Source organism: Siniperca chuatsi, linkage group LG3 (assembly GCF_020085105.1).
Source record: "Siniperca chuatsi isolate FFG_IHB_CAS linkage group LG3, ASM2008510v1, whole genome shotgun sequence".
Lineage (NCBI taxonomy): Eukaryota > Metazoa > Chordata > Actinopteri > Centrarchiformes > Sinipercidae > Siniperca > Siniperca chuatsi.
Window position 1 is genome coordinate 17,282,622 of NC_058044.1, and position 24,584 is coordinate 17,307,205.

General features: G+C 40.2%; 1 protein-coding gene across 24 annotated transcripts in view; it reads left to right on the plus strand.

Annotated features, from left to right (window-relative positions):
* Positions 1 to 24,584, plus strand: part of ptprdb (protein tyrosine phosphatase receptor type Db) — a 169,554-nt gene that overhangs the window by 103,187 nt on the left and 41,783 nt on the right. For 10 of the 24 annotated variants that reach the window (XM_044189821.1, XM_044189819.1, XM_044189828.1 and 7 more), the window contains 7 exons: positions 7,916 to 8,061; positions 10,653 to 10,794; positions 17,605 to 17,793; positions 19,062 to 19,070; positions 21,237 to 21,254; positions 22,898 to 23,008; positions 24,077 to 24,086. In XM_044189821.1, the coding sequence (XP_044045756.1) occupies positions 7,916 to 8,061; positions 10,653 to 10,794; positions 17,605 to 17,793; positions 19,062 to 19,070; positions 21,237 to 21,254; positions 22,898 to 23,008; positions 24,077 to 24,086 (625 nt within the window). The remainder of the gene's footprint in view (positions 1 to 7,915; positions 8,062 to 10,652; positions 10,795 to 17,604; positions 17,794 to 19,061; positions 19,071 to 21,236; positions 21,255 to 22,897; positions 23,009 to 24,076; positions 24,087 to 24,584) is intronic. The other 14 variants (XM_044189831.1, XM_044189840.1, XM_044189839.1 and 11 more) reach the window with 7 other exon arrangements.

Consider the following 24,584-nt stretch of genomic DNA (forward strand, 5'->3'; position numbering starts at 1 on the left):
TGGCACATGCATGTGTGTCCCTGTGAGTATGTTTGTCGTTGTCTGTTTTATATGTACATGTATGCAAGCACATGTAGTGCTTAGAGTAGACAAGAGATTAGATTGCAATAAGTATCTAGTTTCGTGCAAGCTTCATGACTGCTTGTTGCCAATGGATGAGGTACCGTCAGGATTCACTGGCATGAGATGAAGAGGCAGGGTCAAAAAGGTTAAAGGTTTCTGCCCCGGGGGATTAGTTAACGGTGTGAAACAGAATCAGTTATTCAGTCAGAAGCAGTTATTTTCTTAGATGGATTGTGTTTGTTTTCTGTGATTGGTATTGCCTGACTCACTGAAAGTGCAAAGAAAAGGCAAGATCTGGGTTGACATTATTGCCCATAACCACAGTACAAAATGTCAACATCTGCTCTTGGCAGTTTAGACCGTGATGGAAGCACTGGGTGATTTCTCCTGTGGACTGGGAAGTGATGATCAAATGACCAAAAGGCCTACAGTGTTACACTGGTCAACATACTTGTCAAGTCTTTAGAGATCATTTCAGTATTTTCTTTTCCTATCACTTAATTGTTTATAGTGACAGTTTTTACCACAAGTACAGATACTTTAAAAAGTGGTCTTGTATATAACAGCATAGAAAGCTCATTTAGAGGTCTCTAGAGGAATACCTCTATGCTAATTTTCTTTAATGCAGAGAGTTCATTTAGATGAGCAGATTGATACAAGTTTCATATCTGTCCATTCAATATAAAGCTGCCGCCAGCTGCCGATTAGCTTAGCATAAAGATTGGGGGGGAAAAAAGCTAACCTGGCTCTGTCCAAAGGCAACAAAATCCACCTATCTGCACCACAAAAACTCACTAATTAACATGTTATATCTTGTTTGTTTAAACTCTACAAAAACTAAAACTAAACAGCATTTAAATTTTTTCGGGTAGGTTCCACTGGTTGTACGGTTGTCCTGATAGTCTGGCACATAACCCTCCATAAAGCCACAAAGTATTGTTATCACACTATGGTTTTTGTAAGGATCAAACAAATGAGATATAACGTGTGAGCTTTAGTGGTGCAGGAGGAGACAAAAAGACAATATTTGCACAGCTTTTATTAAAAAAGGAGGGGGGTAGCGGATTCAACTTTTCCTAATGCTGGGGTCATGCCAGGAAATGTCATCAAATCTAATGTTTTTCTCTGCTGTTAAACTAATAAGCGGGTAATTTTTCACCCAGTCACACAGTGTTTATTAAAAATAAGAGAAATGAAATCTGCTGTGACACTGTAGAAAAGACTACAGTGATGCTAAGTATGGAATACAAGAAATGAGCATAACTCAATGCACTGAAATTGTCCTTTAATTTCTTTATTTTTAATTAACATGCCACTTATCAACAAAACAAATTTCCGTCATTATCTAAATAATTCATGATATATTTTCTGGAATAATTTATTGTATTAAAATTCAGCTCTAGTGATGATGTGCCAGCTCATGCTCATCCGGAATATGACAAGCCTTAAAAATTAAAAGCCTAATTTAAATGCTTGACAACCTCTTTCCATCAACTCCAGTGCAAATATTTCTCCATAGAAGGTGACAGAAATGGGTCACATTTAGAACATTTTCAGAAGTAACATACACACAAAATGAAAATGCCAATCAGTTATGCTATTATTGTCGTAGGGCGAGGTGCTATAGGCAGGTATGTGGACCCAAAAGCAGATGACAAGGAAGCAGTCTCAGGGTGAAGTAGCCGGATAACTACTGTGTTTATTGTTGGGTGGAATGCAGGCATGTACAGGCAGAGGTGAAAGCAGGGGAGTGATTCCAAGGTGGAAAACACAGTTCACAAAGGAGCAGGCAAAATCCAAAATCCAAACAAGGTCGACAGGAGAACAAAGAATCCAAGATAAACTTACAGTCAAGGCTTGGCAGGAACAACACCATGTGTACCACAATGATCCGACACTGAACAAAGAAAAGACCAAGACTAAATACCCTAGGGGAGGTGATATAACAAGACACAGGTGCCAACAATCAAGGGAGGGCCAACAATCAAAACTGGAGGGAAAAAACACAGACAGGAAGTAAAAACACAAGACACACAAGGGAAAGAGAATACTACAAAATAAACCAGGAAGTGACAACACCAAAACTACAACAATTATTTTAAATGTTTACAGCCAGTACTGGCTTTGGGAGTACCCTACTGTTACTATTCTGGGTAGAAGGCACAAAATATACCTTCAAATCAGTAGTCTCATGCTTGTTGTAGCACAATGACCCTTTGGAATAAGTTCTACATTGTTATTTATGAAAGTAAATCCATGAGTGAGGCGGATAAGGCTGAGAGAAGGAAAGTCCATGTTGGTGAGAAAGAGAATGAAGCAGTTTTGCTGCCGAAGCTTCTCAGTGTGCTGCATCGCTGGCCCACAGCAGTGAGGCTATTAGCAGCAAGCATAGCTGTGCGCCCATCTGTGAGTAACAGAATCTGACCAGCGTTAGCTTAGCATTAGCTTAGCAGATGCACCCGTCTGTGAAGAGGCCTGGATAGCATCAGCTTAGCTCTAACTTAGCTAAGCAGTGGTCTGTGAGTAATGCGCTGTGACCAGCACTGAGAAAAACCCTCTGTTTATCTTTATGGGAAGCCAGCTCTGACCCAGTAAAGTTGTGTACCCAGTGGGTAGCCCATGTGTTTCTAATGACCTGTGTATAAAAGAAGACCCTTTTTGATTAATTCCTCCCCTTGTCTTTCTAACAAATTAACTCTGATTAACTCAGCACTAGCCAGACCCTGGGGCAGCTATGGTGGGTAAGTAGCATGCTAATTGGACATGCATTATTATCGGCAGTAAAAGTGTATTTTATCCTTTGCTATTGCATCAGAGTAAAAACGATATTGTTAAAGTGATGCTTGGTGACGTCAGCTGGAAGTTGTTCAAAAAACTGCATTCAAGTGACAAAGTGCAAGTCATAAGCACACAATTTTGTAATAGAAGAAAACAGTGTTACAAATAAATAATCTAATATTCCAGATTTGGTTGAGACACTGCTCAGATAGATGGACACTTAAACTTTGTGAAACTTGAATAACATCTTATCTTTAATGTGAAGTTTTATCAAAAGTTACAGCACTTAATTGTGTATAATAAAATTTTCTATGTTGAAATGGCCCATTTTACCAAATGTTTTCCAATTAGCACTTATGTGTGCTGCAGAAGGATGATAGCTGTCTCTCTGTTTATTGGCCCCAGCAATCCAATTTCATTTCCAGGACGAAAGGGAGCAGCTGATAATTTGATCTTAATGTGTCGGTTTGATGTTAATGTGTTTTAAGTTATGGTTCTGGCCAGTTGCCCACCCACTCTTGAGGCTGACTATCATGGCCCTGGCTCAGGCCTCGATATTGGCCTCGTTCCTCAACTTGTCTGACAAGCCTGCCTCAGTTCTCATTTGGGGAGTCATCAGCTAACCGCCCACCACCACATACAACACTATGCAGCTGGATCTTTCCCTGGCAAGGACTGTAAATTACTCATTACATGCCTAACCATCAACCTGAGCACACACATACAAACACAGGAAAATGTGAGGCGCAGGCACAGATGCATGGCAAGTTGGACCAACATCCAGAGCAGCCTCTTCAGATGTGATCAAAACTTCCAACACAGACACACAAATACTCACAAAAGCGATTCATGCTCATAAACACGTATCCACACAGACTCAGAAACACCCAGGATCATCTATGAGCATGGCCAAAGGGGATGCGCCTGATATCTATTTGATCAGGAAGCTCAATAACCATTTATCCCCTTCCTCCTCTGAGGGATGATCCACTATTCAACCTGTGAGCAGAAATAGCCAAGCATTCAACTCAAACACACACACACACACACACACAGGATTAGCTACCGTTAATGTCTGGGTTTCCCCATCTGCTCCTTTTAGCTAAAACTATACTAAAGCTTACTCATTCTAAATTCTTATGTGTGATTTCATACTTTGTTGGACATTGAGCATCTCATAGCTTCTCTTTTCCAGTATGTAACTTTGATACCTGCAGTATCAGACAGAGTGAATGCATTTTGTGCTGCTGAGTCCATTGCTTTTTGTTGATTTGCTTTGTTTGGATAGGCCTGTCTGGCTTTATGCTTTTTCGCATCAGATCAGCTAAATGATTGAGGGCGCACAAGATGATTGCAATATTTTGCAGAGTTTTGGAAAAGATTTGTGGGAGTTCCGATCACTCAGCACAGCACACCCCAAAATAAATGGCAGAAATGTCTTGTTTTATTATTATTTCACTTAGGGGACATTAATATTCAGAGAACAGAATCATTCAAATAAAATAAAACAAATCAAGGTTTTTCTCAAGGTTTCAAAATCTAAATTGTCTTCAAATGTGGGATCCCTAGGATAAAACACACATTCATAAATTTCAGTGTCATAAAAAAGTATGGGAGCCCCTTATTTATTGCACTTCCAAAGTTCTACTTTTACAACCTGAGACGTGCATCTTTCGTGGTTAGTTCCATCTGTTTTTTCTCCCAAATATGTACTTTTCATTCTTACATTTATATTTTCCCAATCTTAATACACTATATTCGTAAATCATCCTCCCTGAAGGTTTGTGCTAGCATCTGTTCTTACAAACTCCATCTCTCTCGCTGTGTCCCTCTAGGTTAAGACAGCATCTGCCAGCTACAGTATGTCCCTGTAGTCTCCTACAAAGCGTCATTAGCTTCATTTAGTCTTGCTATTTGTCTTTTCTGCTACTCCAGTGAACCCCCATCACCCCATTATGGTTTGCAGGTTCATTTAAGTGGAGTGTAACCAGAAATTATGTTGTACTTGTCATGGGTTACAAAATTAAAACAAAAACAAAAAAACAGTCCAGTAGTTGGAGGAGAAGCATAGCAGTGTCTGCCATCAGTCCAGTTTTTACCTGAATATTAGATGACTTGATAGCAATGACATTGGTATTTCTTTGATTTTAAATACCAAAAAGACATAAAGACATCTTTCACCATGGAATAAAAGATTATCACATGTCTTCAGCCGTGACTCGAAAGTGGTCCGGAGAGGGGAGTTGACTTTGTAATCCCTGCCATCTGTTGTGTAGATCGGATCCCACTGTATGGCGACCTTTATGTAGGCCACCCTCCATCCACCCCAAACACACACACACAAGAGGGTAAAGATTGACACTGTCTAATTCCATCTAAATCTCTCTCTGCGGACCCACTCAGTAGTTTCCCCTCTCTTCCATCTTGGGTCATATTAAGGGAAAAGAGGAAGGCTGTGAGGAGTGCCTGGCGACATGCACGAGCACCTGAGAGCCTGTGACTGCTGCAAAGTGTCCCCCCCCCAGAACAAGTTCTAGGGTGTGTCTTCTTTTTCATGTCATATCCATGAAATGATACTTGCGTAATAAACCTTCCCTCCCCTTGAAGTACCGCAAATATTGAAGTGCCCTTTTGAGCTTGAATCCTGCCCCCCTTCTTTGGCCCAAATGTCAACGCTTAATCCTACCAAAAACCCGATGATCTTGGCAAAAGACAGAACTGTTAGGATGTAGATAGAGAGCAGAGAAGAGGAATGAGGATTGAAAAGGGAGGAAAACAGGGAGGATGATTTTGGAGAAAAAGTAGTGGGGTGGGGGAAGAGAGAAGAGGGGAAAAGAGAATAAGGATGGGAGCCGATAAAGAGAGGGGAGGAGAGAATGAGAGAGAAGAGAAGAGAGAAGTGTGGAGCATAGGGTTGTATCACCCCCCCCCCCCATTGAGTCAGTCAATGTGACAGGAAGACTTATGTAACACCCCAGGAGATGGAGAAAGAGTAACAAGGAAGAGGATGAAAGAGGGAGCAGCTGTGAAGGGGGGGGGGGATTCAGTGGCAAAGAAAGAGGAGCGGGTAGAGAGATAAAGGGGCAAAATATGAGGAAGAGAGAACCTAAAACAATTAAACAGGAGATATATGAAGAGAGGGATTGGGGCTAGAGAGATGAAGAGAAGGGGGGAAAGATAAAAAAGCAATTGAAAGATCTACCGTGCCTTTTAGTATGGCTCTGCTGGCTTTACACTTTTCATTTGTTTTGTGGGGGAGAGATTAGCAAAAGGATTAAGAGAGCGATTCTCCCGTTCCTCATTCTCCCTCTCTCTTTCTCTCTCTCAGATATGCACACGCACATTTGCTCACTCACTCATGCATCATGCACACGAGTACAGTATAATGGCATGCATGTCAAAATTGTGTTCATGCAATGATTTACTGTACATAGCAAGGCTGCAACTAACCATTATTTTACTTCTTAGATGATTCTGTTAATCTGACAGCTATTTTTCTCATTAATCTATGAGTTGTTTACTATGCAGAATGTCAGAAAACAGTGCAAATTTACCATCACGATTTTCCCAACATGACATCTTCAAATTGCTTGTAAAACCACGCCACATTAAATCACATTAATCATCAATCGACTAATCATTTAATCAAGTAATCGTTTCGGCACTAAAACATATACTGTACATGAACTCACACAAGCACACTCTCCCATACACATATATGTGCACAGTTTGTGAAGCAAGGATGAAAGTAAGCAGACACAAAAATGCACACACACACACACACTCTCTCTCTCACACATGCACACACACACTGTTCTATTCAGTCACTGAGGTAGATTTGGCCGTAAGCCAGTGAGGTGTGGAGGTGATTGGGCAGCTTGGGGCTCTCGGACCATGTTTGCCAGTACATCTGGCTTGTTCTCTCTCGCTCTCACTCTCTTTATCTCACCCTCTCAGTCTCTCTCCCTCTCTCTTATACACCTCCTGCTCATCTTCCTCTCTCCCTCCATGACTGCTGTTCATGCTTTCTCTTCCTTACCCATTCTGCTCTCCATCTGTCTCTCTCACTCGTTCCCTTTATCTCACTCGCTCTTCTGTTCAGCTCTCGCCACTCTTTCAACACACACACACACTCTTTTTCTCTCCTTCTCTGAAAAGCTTAGCTTTTCTCCCTCTCTCCTTCCCTCCTTTTAAACAGCAAAAAGCAATTTCTCTCTCTTTGTCAGGGCGGTTGGCAGTAAGCCCTTAAGTAGGGATTTTCTGGTTTGGCTGGAATGCCATTAGGCGAGCTGGCGGTGACGTGCCGTGACTGACGTGCCGAATCTTTTTGATGTTGTGATGTCACAATCCAGCGGAGGCTGTGGTTATGATATTGTTGGCGTCCCCGGAATGAGGGGCTTTAGTGGTCATGTCAGGAGTAAGTCTTCATAAATCCTTTATGGCACAGAAATATTAAGCTTCTTTGGTGGTACAGGGACAGAGGGAAAAACATGGTGGAACGTGCATACACGTGTACAGAAAAAAAGATGCACACACAGACACAAAGCCACCTACATTCACGATTACGCTCAAAGACAGATATAGGTGCACATGTACTCTAAGAATTTGTTTCACACTGTAACACACAAAACCAGCCATAATGTTTAATGTTTTTTGAAACCATCCTAGTGGCTGCATCATTGTGCTTCCTCTTTTTCACTTCAAGTGCACACACACACTTTCCCCTTTCACACACTCTTGTTTTAGTACAACAGAGGTGATAAACATAAGTGTTACAGATGTGTGAATGACAGATTATAGTAGTATATTAAGTGGAAATCTGGTGCTTAAGTGCATTTAGAAAAACACAATAATCCTTTAGAGAATATATACATGTATTGTATTAGTATAGTAGTAATGATGATGTGAATGGTTGTCATTTTAAGAGCATTGTGTAACTGACCATAAAATCTTCTTCAAATCTCCTGTACTTATTGACATGTGCATGTGCATACACACACAAACAGCAACATTGGGAGTTAGAACTTGACTTGACTTTTTTTTAATTTTTTTTATTTTACATCTCTCCATACAGCACCCCCCAGATTTACACGCACCCCAGAAGACCAAACAGGAGTCCAGGGGGGAGTGGCCTCCTTTGTGTGCCAGGCCACAGGGGATCCACAGCCCAAGATTGTCTGGAACAAGAAAGGCAAAAAAGTCAGCAACCAGAGATTTGAGGTATGATGCTGAGATACTAATGAATGAAGTGTAACTTTGTGTCTTTTTTATGATAGTATTGACTTCTTCTCATGCTGAAATGCTGTAAACTGAAATGGGAATGGGTTAGCATTCCACAACAGGGCTACAACAGAGAGGTTCATTGGCTGTTTGGCGTGGCTCTGTAAAAAAGTGTCTGCAAAAAGCAGAATGATATAGATGATATTGTTATTGGTGTTAGTTAGTTAGTTTTTCTGTTTTTTTTAATAATACCTTTCTCACAGCAGACATTTTTGTCAGTCAAACATTTCACCAAAACGCCGCCTGAATCAGTAGTCAAGTAAGTAATTTTTCAAGCACATATGACATACATTTCTTAGTCCGGCTTTTCAATTGTGAGGATTTTCTGCTTTTTTATTTAATGTAATAGTAAACTGAAAATCTTTAATTTTTTGACATTTTATATACCAAACAATTAATCAAGAAAATACTCCGCAGATTAATTAATAATGAAAATTATTCTTAGTTGAGAGATTAAATGGCTGCCTTGCATTTAGGTTAGCCAGGTTCAGAGCTCTGGTATTGGGCATGCTGACTCACTCGAATTGCCTAAATGGAATGGAGCCACCATTAATGTTATTAGTTACACCTTTGCTTTTCCTTTGATGACGAGTGCCTGCTGTGAGAATGGTGTATTGTTGGTACTGTGTATATATATATATTCTGGGAATACATGAACACCATGTATTACCAGTTTGCATATAAAGCCAAAATTGTACTGTTAAAGATTTGATCAGTTTACTTGCTTTTCTTCATTTGTACTCCAAAGATTATACAACTGTGTGAAATGCTATCTGCTCCAACTCTTTCATATGTCAGATGATGCCTTGGGCTACAGTATATGAGATTCTTATATGATCAGCCTTATTAGTTTCCCGAAGGCTCTAACCTTTGATTTATTTCTTCACCTCACAAGTCACTCTTAGATGGAGATGTTGAACCAGCCTCTCTCCTCCCCAGTCAGTGTCACCCTGAGCTCAGGGTGCTTTTCCACTTTAATAAGTCGACTTTCCTCCCAGGTTTAAGTTCATCTTGGTCTCTTCCTGTTTGTGATTAAATCACTTGGGGAGATATTTTATTTTTAATCCAATATATATAAACTCAGACTACCTGCTGTATATTTCTCTTTTCTGTCCTGTCGGTTAGGAGTTGTGGGATTTCTTTTTATTGGATTTCAGTCAGCAGAAACCTTCTCAGAATTCAGAATACAGATCTATTACATGCATGTATTAAACTTATGCAGGAGCATTTAAAATTTGCAATCCAGTATTTCTGAAGAATCTAAAGTTGTTACATATCCTAAATATGAAAAGGACATGAGAGATAATCAAGGACAATTCTTAACTAACCCTTCTCTCCATTCTTTCAATTTAGTCAAATTTTTAATCAGTGGAGTGCTTGTCTGGTGCTACCTGAAAACTATTATAATGTGTGTAGTGATTGATGCTAGACTGTGGATCTAGGTATACCTTATGGCTAAGGATTAAACCATACTATTGCTCTCAGACTCCCCAGGCTATGCCCCCTCAGCTTCCCTCAGCAAATTAAAAACTGGGAAAAGGCCTTTTATCTCTGAAAATAACAGACATTGAACACCAGTCAGGATCCAATGCTTCAGCTGAATATTTAAACAAGCCTGCCATTACTGTATCTGTAGCACAGTGCAGAAGAAGCAGCGTAGGGGTTTTTGGCACAACTTCACCTACTTCCAAGGTGCATGGAGAAGGGAAAAATACTAAAGAGGCCAAAACTCAAGCAACACTTGTAGTATATAGAACAACTTTAATCTTAGACCAACGTGTTTCATCATGTGGACTTCATCAGGGTCATCATGGAACACATGGAACAAACAACATTTAAATAGAGTAGGTATGGAGCAGAAAAAAAACAATTCAAAAGGGTAAAAAGTATGAAAGACAACCAATCATATACATCCACGCACATATCAGCCAATGGGGCACCTCCAGAGGTGGGTTGGCTATATGATCATGTGGCTACAGGTCAATTGTAGTCCCAGACTGTAGCCACCTGCAGTAGCTGATTTTTTTTTGGCCACTTGGGGCCAGCAGAAACAAGCTGTAAACACAACATTAGCTTTTAAGTTGATATGACAAACAATTGCCTATGTAAACATCCAGCAGACACAGAGCAACATTAGCATTCTTTTGAATTTGTGTTTCTGCCCACCTGATGAATGTAAGTTCAATATTCACTCTCTTTTAGCTCTGTTTTTGGTTGCCACCAACTCCTGAGGGAAATATTTGACTCTTTAGCTGCTAATTGTGTCTATTGTTTGTTTCTGGAGAGGTAGTGTAAAGTGGGTTTTTAGAACTTTTCAGCTTAAAAAAAGATGCTGCGGCCAAAAACGACACTAATAAGAGTGGTGAGAGTGAACCAAAACAGTGAAGTTGTGGGCTGTAAAACTAAAACAGTGAGTTTTAATTATCTGTAGGTTCGTCACTGCAAGTGACATCTTTCACTTTACACATTTTGATCCATTGTTAATATATTATATTGATTAAAGCTGCTTTAACATCTTTTCCTACTAACAGGTAATAGAATTTGACGACGGGTCCGGCTCGGTCCTGAGGATCCAGCCACTGAGGACCCCCAGAGACGAGGCTATTTACGAATGTCACGCCTCCAACTCTGCAGGAGAAATCACTGCCTCCACCAGACTAAGTGTGCTACGAGGTCAGTGTGAACACACTTGCAAGCTATGTTTCCAGTCAGCTTACTGTGAAGAAAAATACAAATCATAATGCCTGGAAGCCACATGAAAAATACAGTCTTAGTACAACACTTTTGTTATTCCATAAATGTATTTTCTGTGTATCACCTGACCTGTGATGGTAACTGACAAAGCAGACACACTTTATTGTTTCTTATATGTAATAACATCCCTGTAATTTAATGTTTGCATCCAGAAGGAATACTGTATAACTAGAGTGGTTTTATCAACTGACCTCATAAATTCTGATGGTAAAGTTTAAAGCGTATCTTTATATAGGTAGAAGGTCTTTAGTTTAAAATTATAACTGTAGGTGGGGATGTTAGCACTGGCTGGAGGACACTGAGGTATAATCCAGTCGAAATCAGGTTTTACACATCGTTGAGTCAAAAGTTTTTTGTCTGTGTTCTTGTAACTTAAAAACTATTTATGCAGAAGAATTTGAGGCTTGGAGGGATGTGTTCTCAGATATATATGCAAGTGTAAGCCTGGGTCCACTGCAGTAGATGGTTTTGTTAGTGTTAGCAAGAGTCCATTAATGCAGATAGTGATGTTAGTGTTAGTGGAGTCCATTAGGAGCACATTATGTACCGGTAGTTTGAAGCTCAAGAGTGTCTTAGTAAGTGAAGCTGCTCGAGTGTGGATAATCACATCGCCTGCCTTTACAGTACATGCTCGTGGGGAAAGGATGTGCAGCCTATTGTTCTACCATCTCATCTCTTTCTCTCTCTCTCTCTCTTGCTCTCTCTCTTTCCTGCTTGTCTCTCTGAGGGGTAATAACATAGTCTACAGTTCTTCCTCTCCACTCTCTTCTCTTTCTGTCTCGTCTGTCTGTGTTTTTTGTCTCTCTTTTCCAAGTTCATTCCGTTACTTTCTCTTTCCTTCGCTCTCCCCTTTCTCTCTGTCTTTTTATACACTTTCCTCCTTTTCTCTTTCTCTCTCTCTCTGTCTCCCCATATGCTCTCAGGTCCACTACACAGCAACCTCTAAATTATTCACATCAGACCACTCTTTGCATCTTCTGTGCTGTTCCGCTCCATCTACCCAGAATTTTTCCTGTCTCACATGGTTGTCTTTGTCTGTGTGTGTGCGTGTGTGTGTGTGCATGCAGGGATGCTGAGTTGCACATCTACATCTGTATGTGCTCTTGCTTACGTGTCTCTGAATGTATTTTGATTTTTCCTGCCTCTCTTCATGGAAGCTATCTGCTTGTGTCTAATCTTTAGCTTTATCAAGAACATAACCACTCATGCACACACACACAGGCAAACACACACACACAAACGTATCCTCATTCTAAGAGAGTCAGTCTTTATGTAGTGATTAGCCTCTTTCTACTCCTCTGAGGAGTCATTGTGTTGTGGATGAATAAGAGGCCACCTGGGAGCAGCTAATAGACCCTGATAGACTGTCAGTCCAAATGTCACTTATAAAGTACACACACCCACACGTGTGCGCACCCACACAAACATACACACACGCACACACAGAGTCTTGTCAGTCATGTCTCCTTGTCCCCCTGGCTCTGTAAAGACACAGCTCCAGTGACTGACTGACTGACTGTCTGTCTGACAGGAGGGATCCGGTGTTAAGGTCAGCCGGCTTAATTACTGAGGAATAGAACCAGTCTAATTGAAATCTTGGCTTCCAGTAAATGGCTGTGATTGGCAATGGCTGAAATAATAATGAACTTGAAAGCAATTATATGCTTTAGGATCCAGTGTACAGTCAGATACTGTATAATTCATGGTTTGGTCAAAGTTGAGTGCGTGTCTGTTTGAATTCATCTAAATGAGGCTTGGACAAAGTACTTTAGTCCAAAAACTGAAGTTGTAAAATGGAAAGATGAAGTTGTAAAGTTCTAACTAATATCCATTCTTAAATTTGTGTTAAAGGACAATTCTGTTTTTCTACAACTTGGGTCTGCAGTCAAAGTGCTTGCTAAGATCATGGAACATGGCGACATTGCACAATGAAGTCTGATGGGGCAAGAAACATGAGCGGTCAGATGATCAGACCAGCAGTTTAGCCAGAGTACCTAGACCACTTTATTTGGAGGAACTGAAAGTGAGTGCAGCAGAAATGTTGATAAATAATGTAAGTGTGGTAGGTCAAAGTTAAACCAGAAAGTGGGTCTGTAAACAGTAGTGGAGCCTCAAATAAATGTGGCAAACCTGAGGGGTTGTTTAAAACCTGTCTCATTATCTGAATGCTCAATTTTCTTGCCCAGTCAGATTTTTTTTTTAGTAATGTTGCTGCATTCCCAGATCTCAACAACTAATTAGGCTGATGTTTAATGTTATTACAGATAGGAATGGTGGCCAAAACCACAGAAATAAGACCTAGGTTGTAATAATGGAATTTTGGAAAGCTTTAATTATATTCCTATTATAATCCTATGTATTCCCACCTGTCATCATATTGTATATATCGTACTATAATAAACTGATGGACACAATTATAAACTCACAAACCCATGGTTAGGTGTACCTCACTTTTTGTCTTGTAATATACTCAAAATGCAGGTGTGACAAAAGATTGTGCACCATACAAAACAACTTAATGTGATGCAGAAACAAAACCAGAGTTGAATCAACACTTCTCTAACACAATCTTAACAAAAAATGTAATGTGTAAGAATCAAAAAGTATTGCAGTCGTAGAGGGCTGTTTTGTGCATTGGATTGCGATATATTACGTAGGTGTTAATTTTATTGCATCCATACTGTTTATCCCCTGTGTCAGTCGTAAATGACAGAAACAGGTTTGTATGCAGGTGCAGATATTACACTTGGGCTTCTGATACAGCAGCCAGCTCATGCTTTAGTTCCCATGATTCTAAGACCAGACTTGATTTGCAGTCTTCCAGATTCACAGATGACAAACCCAGCAAGCGATGTGTGTGGATTTCATTTTTTGGGTCTGATATAAAGAGGACAGTGTTCGCACAACAGTTCCCATGATTGTGAGACCGGGCTTTTCTATGAGCTGTGAAATTATCTGAATCTGTCACAGTGGAAAGACTGAAGTGGGAGCACATCCAAACGAAACAGTGGGATGTGTGGAAGGCTCCGTCAACAAGGGAGTGTAGGGTTACTCATCTGCTCTGACCTCAGGGGGTTCTTAACTGTTCAGCTGCACACACACGCACGCACACACACACACACACACACACACACAGGAGCAGCTTTGTCCCAAACACACTTTGGTGTTGCTTACACCTGTCCCCATGATGGATGGTGGAGAGCTGGTTATGTGCATGTGTTAATGTGTGTGTGTGTGTGTGTGTGTGCATCAGCCCATTCAATCAGCCCTCAAACACTTTCACTTATATCACTTCACACCTTGTCAGCTTTAAATAAAATAAAAAAAGCTGTTTTGTTTTTGTCTGCACAAGAAGGTATCTGTGTGTGTGTGGTGGTGGGGGCGCACCTCTATCTACAAATATCTGCAACTCTGTTTTGGGTTTTTTTGTGCAGGCATGAGTGGTTGTAGAAGAGGGGCAGAGAGGGATGCATGATCTCAGGGAGTAGCATTCTAACTGTGCATTCTCAATGTTCAGTGCAGTGTCCCATCCCAGGTAGATGAAATAGAATGCATTATTCCTGCCTACGAGGGGCTGGCTTTGAAGTAAGCGTTTGCATAATGAAAGCGGAGAGAATCAGGATTGTTATGCTGTATGGGTCCCTTGTGCTCTCTCTCCCTTTCTGTCTGTTTTTCTTTTGCTGTCTCCCTTGTTCTCGCTCTGTTTTCCTTTCTGTCACTCTTTCTTTGTCTCACTCTATTCCATTCTATTCTGCTCTTTTTTTCTTTTTTTTTGCACTTTTGCCCTCTTTCACCACCTGCCCACACAGAAACACCTTCTCATCTTGTTCTCCTGGCTTGTTATGTCCATGTTTTCATTTGTCGGGCTTTGTGATTGATCGAAACCGGAGATGTTAAAAGGCCACACACGCACTCCCAAAGCTAGTGTCTCACAACCCGTCGGCTACGGTTCGATGGGCTAGTACCAGAATTAGCATCTCCTTGGCGAGGTTCAGCGCTAGGATTTCCTGTTAATGAGGCTCTGTGTGGTTGAGAGGGATAAAGTCACAAGGGATTCTGGGTTTTAAAAAAATGGGGGAAAAAATAAAAATAGACTGCCTCCTAGATCAAATACAGCGCAAACGTATGCAGGAATACACGCTCCTTGCTCATCTATCTTTATCCACTTTATTATGGATGACTCATGACTCGCAGTTTCCTTGAAAAAGTAAAGAATTTGTTTTTAAAAACTGATTTGCACTGAACCTATTTGATTCCAAGGGTGAATACAGTATCTTTTCAGTTTGACTGAGTTCAGGCGTCTTTGATCCCCCACCTCTTCAAATCATTGTCCCCTCTTCTCCCTTAAATCTCCTACTGCAGTTGAATGAAGTTGCCCCACTGCCTTTGATTTCCTTTATCACAGTGGATAGACTCTTCATGTTTGATTTAATTGCCTCAGATGTCTATGAATTCACATTTGATTTGCCATCCCAAAAGGGCACGAGTCCCAGTGGATGTTTCTTTATTGGACTTGCCTATTTGATTCATGCAAATGGGGTGAGCTTCCAGAGAGGGTTGTGTGCAATAGACTGAGCTGGACAAAAAGTGTAGCTCAACTGCTACTGATTCCCAGCGGAATAGAGAGTATTTGATTTCCAGTTGATTCCTATTGGAAGAGCAGTTGCCTAAAGCTTTAGTGAGATAGTTTGTCAGGTGGAATGAAATGTTACTTATTCTATTTGGCCTCACTATTGGATTCTTCAAAATTCTTGCCCCTGGGTTGAAGTCTGATGCGAAACATATTTTGACTCTAAATTGAATCTAAATTTGACTTTTGCATTTGACCAGCCAGTTTCCCTTAAAACCTTTTCACACTGGACTAGTGACTCAACCTGCTTGGTGTCAAGTCAGGGCTTAATGTCTCTTCAAGTATGAGGTGTCATATTTTGTCTTATATTGAAACACAGACTATCTGCTTTAGGTGTGTGTGAAATGCACGACATTTTGGGAAATACTTTGATCCGTTTTCTTGCTTGAGAATTAGGTGAGAAGAATACTTTCATGTTTCATGTTTCATCTGGTCAATATGAAGCTACAGCCAGTTAGCTTAGCATAAACAGGAAACAGCTAGTCTCTGTCCAAAAGTAACAAAATCCACCTGCCAGCACCTATAAAGCTCACTAATTAACACTTTATATCTCATTTGTTTTACACAAACCGAATCGACAACATTGTAAATGACAACTTGTAAAGAGATATCCACACTTACGGTAATAAAACAATTATCTCCACCAAGCCTTTTACATAATATTGCATTCAACATAAAAACTCTTCACTTATATGAACAGGAGCTTTTACAAGGCTTTTATCCCAGAGCTGACTGAATATTAATTAGAAAATTTTTCATTGGAGAAAGCCGCCCAAAAAGTAGCACAAATTATACAAGCCACCCAAAACAAATCAAATGAAAAGTAGACAATCTGGTAGCACTAATCACGTGAAGAATTAGTAGCTGGAAAAAATAATGCAAGTAATATTAGGAACTGCTTTTGGTCATGACATGGTGATGTTATATGTTCTAATGTAAACGCTGGTAGGACATGTACAAGGCTTTGTACGAAATTCCCCTGAGGATGAAGCTGAACATAGGAATATTTCCATCAAGATACTATCCTACTTTATCCTGTGTGGAAGGCAGTTTTAGAGAGGTGTTTATTGAATTGTATTGTCATTTTGGAGGCTGTAGTGTGTGGTGCTGTTGAGTTGTATTGCATATACTAAGAAGTGTTTCTAATATTTTGTTTAAATCAATGAAGGTAGACTAAATATTAAAAAACACACCTTTCATTATAGCCCAATACAATTAATTCAACAGCACCACAAACTACAGCCTCCAAAATGATCATACAGTTGAATCAACACCTCTCTAAAACTATTTCAACAAAAAATGAACATTATAACCTTCCTGATGGTAGCATGTATTGCAGGGTTGTTGTATTAGACTGCATTAGTTTTATCTAGGTGTACCTAATAAACTGGCAACTGAGTGTATGTAACTGCAGAAGTATCACTGGCATAGTGTCACTTCTCTGTGTAAGCCAACAGGACGTCCACACGTATGAGGATTAGCAGGAAAATACACAAATAGAATTACAAATTGGTGTAATGCTGATCTGTAGTATATATATATTACTAACGATAACCAACTTTAGTATATTTATTACTTACAGGCCTCCCACCAAGCTGAGCCAGTTGTAAGAGCTGAACCACATGCTGCAATTGGGTTTGTGAAAAATTGTGGGAAAAAATGTGTAAGCCTAGTCAAAATAGAAAGGTAAAAGTGCTGGATAAATGGATAAAATGCCTAATGTCTGCTCTACAAGTAGTGGTAATAGTATGAATATAAACTTGACCAAACCCACTGAAAAAAGTGATAAAGCCTAAACACTGACAGTTCCAGCATCACTATGTCTACTAAATACTATAAATATATAATTATAATACTATAAAACAATATCTACTTTTATATATTAAATAGTGTTTAAAAAAACATCCTGTTTAAAATCCATTCAAAAGAACACATTTAAAACATGATGGGTGATGTAGATGAAGGTGTATTTGAGCTCATCTGTTAGGACTGTGGGGGGTACATCACACACAAAAGGTTGGGACCACTGCACTATGCTACCAAGCTGAAGATCTGAGTAATGTCCAGCTCTGTTTGACTCGTGTATTTGATCTTTCCAGAGGACCAGCTGCCCTCAGGGTTCCCCACCATAGACATGGGTCCCCAGCTGAAAGTGGTGGAGCGTTCTCGGACCGCCACCATGCTCTGTGCTGCTAGCGGCAACCCTGACCCAGAAATTACCTGGTTCAAGGATTTCCTGCCGGTCAACACGTCCAATAACAACGGACGAATCAAGCAGCTCCGCTCAGGTAACCAATGCTTTTATCCCTCCACTCTTTCCCTTCCCTTCAGTCCCAGCTTTTATTTCCACCTTAAGGTATTTTCCCCTCCCACTTTGCTTTTATCCCTCTTTCAATATCCACTCCCTCTGTGCCCCCCTCCCAACCCATTTTTTTTTCTGTTCCTACAAAGCTTCTGTTATTCTTGCACTCGTTCACCCCTTTTCTTATTGCTGTTCCGCGCTCCTCCTGCCGTGGTTACTGGCTGAGTTTCTCAGCTGTCCCTCTCTGCTGCTGCTGTGGTATGAGTTGACTGTGTATGGTTGCCAACTTTTCTAAACTCTTCAAGGCCTTAAAAAGTGAACTCCCAACTTTTCTCCGCTTTTCTCCAAACTCTGAGGTCTTCCCATGCAAATCACCATCGCGAAGGGTTTCATTTTTCACTCAGTAAAAATATTATGAAGTATTTGTAACAACAGCATCAGTGCAGAACATGTCTTTAGTCATATCTTAACAAATTTCTCTACTGACAGAATTTGCAAAGTAAACCCAGGTGATGGTGGCGTGTAATGAGGGAATGTCCTCTCTAAGATAGCTCACTGCTGTGTCTAAACACTCAAATAACCTTTAGTTTTTCCTCATTTCATGGAAAGTGTGTCTTTGCGTGGGTGTGAAATTGACTCACAGACATTGTATCCATGTTATTTGAGAAAATATATTTGTTAAATTCAAAGATAAATCACGTGGAAAATCAATCAATCCATCTCAATCAGCTTTTCAATAGCCACAGTAGTGTGTAAAATCCCAGCTTGTCGTAGCAAAGTCCCCTCCCTCCTCAGTCCTCCTGTTTCCAGGGACCAACTCTGGACCCAAAATCCCTTTCTTGTGATTGGACACCCAACTCTCTGGCTTCTTTATGGATAACAACCTCTTTGCTTCTGTCCCCATTTTTTTAATTCTCTGGCTCAACCCTTAACGCCCTGCTTAGACTCCCTTTTTGATCTTTATTTTACAAAAAAATGTAATTAAAAGGATTTACAAAATAGTTACATCTTAAAATGTCAAATATTTGGTATATTAGCCTTGCTTCTTATATGTGATGATTATAAAATAGTTTACTTTTACGATTCTTTGAAGCGCAAAGTTCTGTGTAGATGATCGATATCCATGACTTTTTTTGGAGTTCCAGTGCTTTTTCAAGGTGTTTCTACTAAGTCAACTCCTCTGTGTAACCAATGGTCTAATTGTAATGCCATGTCTATGCTGTTTCTTTTCTCTTTGTATCTTTTTAACCACAGAGTCCTTTGGTAAGTGCTTCTGTTCCGAGGCCCACACCCTCACTGTCCACTTTTCTACATACTGTTCACTAATGTTTTTACTGTTGCTGCTGCTGCTCACCTTTACAATGTTGAGGTGTTATTAAAATGCATGGCATGCATTTTACTAACAGTCACACACAAAGATAATATAGAGCACACTGATGCACACACACACAGAAATACACATACTCACATGGTCGCAGGCACCCATATCACATTTTGGTTAAAGAAGCATACTATAGATGCTACAAACTGGCTATACTCACACACATACACACACACACATATACATGAATACATACGTACAAACACTCACACATATCTCTGTCACCCTAGAGGTAGCTGGCCTCACCCTCACCTGTGCACCTGCAGCCTTTCCACACCCAAAGAATTACACTAACTTTCTCCTCACACTCACCTATTTACTTTTCCACGCACTTATTCAATGATTCCTTCCCTCACTCACTCACTATGTCATTCACTCACCCACTTATAGTCTCTGCGCTCTGCTGTATAGAGTTACCAGTCAATAAGCCATCAACTCTAGATGGCTGTTACGTAGGCCTCTGGTGGAGCCACTGTAAGTAAATCAATGGCGACCAGTTTTCAGACTTCTAGATGTTGACTGCACAGTGTAGTATGTGTTTATTAAACCTGGTAACTACTGCTGAAGTAGTGAATTGGTCATAGACACATGCAGTTTTTAACATTACCATAGTAGAGTCAGATAAGTTAAGTAGAAAAACCCTCCCTTCAATACTTTTTCACTGTTATATAAATCACTTTTTTACAGTTGGTAATTTTGCAATAAAGTAATATTGTAATTTCCATTTCTTTCTTTATATTCACTTTAGTCAGTGATGTCTTTAATTTCCCAGAATGCTTTTTGACGGCTTCTAGAGAATATACCTGGGATCCCTAGTGTGTGTGATCACACATCAAACCTCTTTACAGCTGAAACGATTAGTCGGTATTTTGATTAGTCAAATGACTAATTAGCAATGATTTTGATAGTCGATTAATTGTTTAAATAATTACTAATTTTGCAGTCAAAATTGGTTCAAGTTTCTCAAATGTGAGGATTTGCTGCTTTTTCTCAGTTTTCGTTATCGTAAACTGAATATCTGTTCGGGACTGTTGGTTGGACAAAGCAAGCAATTTGAAGATGTTGCTTTCGCTTCTTGGACATTGTGATGGGCATTTTTCTGATATTTTATAGGCTGAATGTTTAATTGATTAATCGAGAAAATGATCAATGAGTAATGAAAATAATTTTACTTGTTATTTGCAGTCCTACACCTCTTGCGGTAAACACACCATTTCTTGTGGCTGCACTGCATTCTGGCCTCTTTTACGCTGGGCACCCCACAGATTGTTGATGGTCGCTTTAAGATATTGAGTCTATAAACACACCCCTGCTCTTTGATTCTGAGGGGCTGAGACATGAACTTGACATTTACTGCTGATGTTTTAGATTGTCGAAAATTTCCCTGCTGTCAGACTCGGCTGTAGCCGTGCTGGAGGGATTTTGACTTGATGTCACATTGTCTACCTTTTGCCAGTTAGATTTGCTGGGAGATTTAGAAAGAAAAATACAATGCCAAACAACACAAAATCGATGCAGATACAATGTACGGACAATGCCAAGTATTGGAGGGTGGATTTTTCCTTTTAGGATATAAAATATATGTACCATATTACTAGCAGGATTACAACTGGTTTTGATCCATGTGGACTACAAGTGCAGGTTATGTCTCAGGGCAGTTAATTGTACATAGAGTCCACCTCTTAGAGACCCAGATGAGTGCAGTGCAGACACTACCCTACTCGTACAGCCACATCTGCCCCTGTTGCAAGTCAGTGAAGTCAAATCAATAACCCATCTCCTTAAAGCTCTGTCACAGTCTGTCACTCTGCCTATCTAGTCTCTGTCTTTCTCTTCTCAGGCTTATTCTGTCTTTTTCTTTTATGCCTCTCTCTCTTCCTCTCACTCTCTAAGGATCTATATTTTGAGTCTTTCTCTCTAATTTGTTTCTTCTCTTTTCCAAGTTACCTCCCCCAGTCCCTCCCTCCCTTATCCCCTTCTCCTCCTGTGGTACTAACATTTTCTTCTTCTTCTCCTTCTCTAATCTCGTGCATTCATTGCCCACTCAGGTGGCACGCCCATACGAGGTAAGACTGCTGGGAGGACCAACATGACACAGTGGCCTGATTCCTTTTCAACCCCTGGTTCCTACTTGTCTCACAGATCTGAAAAAGCAGCTCTGGGTGGATTAATCAATATGGGTGTAGTCCAAAAGACTCAGGACTCTGCCATATTGGTAATACTCATCCAGCTGCTTCAGATCTGCAGTAGGTGCAAGAGGAGGGAATTGGAATTGAGCAAGCAATTCATTATACTATGACTTTTAATCACCTCCCCTCTTCTCGTCTTTCGTCCTCTCTTCATCCTTTCATTTTTTCATCTCAGCCTCAAAATTCACTCTATAACATAGAAATCCATCGCTTCCTTCCTCGCCATATTGTGATCTCTCTTTTGTATTCATCAGTTTAACATCATTTAGCTTTTTACATCTACTTTCAGTCTAAAGCATGATGTGTTTACAACTTGTATTTATTTCTTTGTTGCTTAGTTGAGGGGACAAAGCATCACTTTTACCTCTCTTTGTTTGCTTTTTAAATTTTTTTGTGACTGGATTTTCTTTTCTTTTTCTTTTTTTTTGGGGTGGGGGGGTCTTGACTTAAGCTCGACCTGGCCTCTCCCCCCTTCTACCTGGTCTATATTTGCCCAATCAAACGTCCCAGTTTTGTTTTCCCTTCCAGCTGTTCTTCGCTCAGCCTGAAATGTCCAGATGGCAAAGACTCAGACACTTGCAGACATTAGTGTGCTCACACACACACACACACACACACACACACATTTCTTCATGGTTTTTTACCATTACTTTCTCTTTTCTCTCTCATTACCGATAAAAAGCCCCAAACAACCACTTTTTTGATAAAGTTTTTATGGGCGCTTTTTTGCCTTACCACACCATCTTTAAAGAACCTCTGGTTGACTTTTTTGACAGTTTTTCTGTTTTCAGGGAGCGAGAAAGCATCGGTCCCTTCCCAAGGCTTTGCGTATGTCGTTCCTTTTTTTTATCTGTTGGCCTTGATGGAGGTCGGTTGATGTCTTTACCTCCTTATTGGGTGTGTTTTAAAATGACATCACACTCCTGATCCCATTGGTGGATCCGAAAGGGTTGGGGGATATCTTATTGCCATGGCAACATCCTTGTAACATTTTATCCTTGAAAACTGAAACATGATTTGCTCCCTAATATAACTACATCTTTTTCAGCAAAGAATTTTCGAAATATTGTATTTGTGACTGGATTTCTCCACATTTTGGTTGCTTGGTTTATTTGTTTCTGCCTTGCATGAAGACTACATTCTCCGTTTTTGTAAGCTTTGGATCAGTGTTTTTTTGTTTTTGTTTTCTTCCCATTTCTTAATCAGGAAGCTGACCCTTGTTTTGGGCAGATTCTTGCTGACAGTGGTAGAAACTTGTTAATTTCTCCAAATAGATTTGGCTCCCCTTTTAGCCCTGTGTTCCTCATACAGAGTTCAGCTTGTTTTTGCTGAAAACTCCCTCAGATTCATTTACTCTTTATGCAGTTCTTACCATTTGTATGTTGATGTATTTATAGACTATACCCAATTATCTGATGTCTTCCACTTTTGTGTAATTACTCTTTCTTCCTCACTATCTTTCTGTGTGACTCTCCTCTCACTATCTTCTACTCCTCCTCTCCATCCCTCCATCCATCCAGGTGCCCTCCAGATAGAGATGAGTGAGGAGTCAGACCAGGGGAAGTATGAGTGTGTTGCCACCAACAGCGATGGAACACGCTATTCCACCCCAGCTAACCTCTATGTCAGAGGTAAGAGGGGGATAAAAACCAGCCTGGCCTGTAAGAACCAGAGTCCAGTTAGAGCACTTAGATTTAAGGATCACATTTATAATGGATGTGTAGATTGGGACATCTTTTCCCAGAAGATATTCATATGTTATTTACATAGACACCTTCTGCTAGAAATGTAGGTTCATCATATTAATGTGATATGATGCTTTTGAACCTGATGTGTTTTTGAATTATTTGCTGTAGAGCCATAAAATAGGATGGTTTTAAAATGAGAGCTCCTTTACATCATTTAAGGCTGGGCTGAATGTTTCACTCAGGCTATTAATCTCTCTGCCCTCCCTTCTTAGCCTTTAGACCTCAGAGAAAAACCAAATCATTGTCTGGTTAAGTCTTGTGTTTCTCCCCAAATCTGACAGCCATCTCACCTCCTCAGGCACTGTCTCATTCAACACACACACAGACACACCAAACGTTTGAATCTTGGAGACATTTTTATTCCCGTGGCCTTTTGCTCTGTTGTCTGCTCGCCCCAAAAAAAAAAAATAAAGGCTTTAAACAGCGAAGCATGCTTTTCTGACTCCAACATTGCTCCCAGGGATTCGAAACAAACACACACACACACACGACTGAATGCACACGCATAAACACACACCTCTATGTCCTACACTAAAACTACATATATATATAAACACACATGCAAACACACACGGACACACACAAACAGCTCAGAGTCAGTGATGTGCATCTAACAGTGCTTGCAGGGCCAGTAAAATCTTGCAGTGCTGCTCAGTGAGTGTTTGACAGGCAGTCTATGGAGACAGCCAACAGTGGAGTCTGCCTTAAACAGGAAGGCTTTCATCAACACACTGGCCATCTATGGCCTCTGTTTTCTCTCTTTGCTCTCCTCATTTCTTTCTTTCTTCCTTTTTCTCTTTGGCTTTCACCTCTGTCTGTTGCCACCTTGTCATGCTCCTTTGTCTAACTTGTTTTCTCTCTGTGTCTCCTGTCTCTTCTCTGATATTTTCCGTTTTCCTCTCTTTTCTCTCCACCTCCTCCCACCGTGCTCTGTCCTACCTCCCTCTGCAGAGCTGCGAGAAAGGTACAGTAATGTGTGGCTCTTTTGAGTCTCTCCCGAGTATTTTCTTTTCTTCCATTAAACTGCCATTTGTGTTTGTGTGTCTCGGCTGTTTTATGTGCGGTACTGGAGGTTTAAACCTGCCTGTATGGTTTACTCCTTTGAAATATACTGTACTCTCTGTTCTTCTTTTCTCTTTTTTCCTTGTGAGTGCATGTGTGTTTGCTGTGAGTTTGTTTTTTGTTTTTTGTGAGTATCTTTTGTGTTTCAATTCATAAAATATTTAATGGAGCACACCTTAAAACACCATGAATAAAACATTTTTGTATCATATGCACCCTAGTGGTGATGCACCAGACTGTCTGAATGCTTGCTCCTTTGAATGCCATAAAACTTCATCTCAGAGCACATGGAACAAAACAAAAGAACAAAAGAATATTAATCATACATTTACAGTTGTATTACTGTTCTGCACTTTACTGAGCAACACAGTCATGATTTTTTAATCACTTCTCTTCT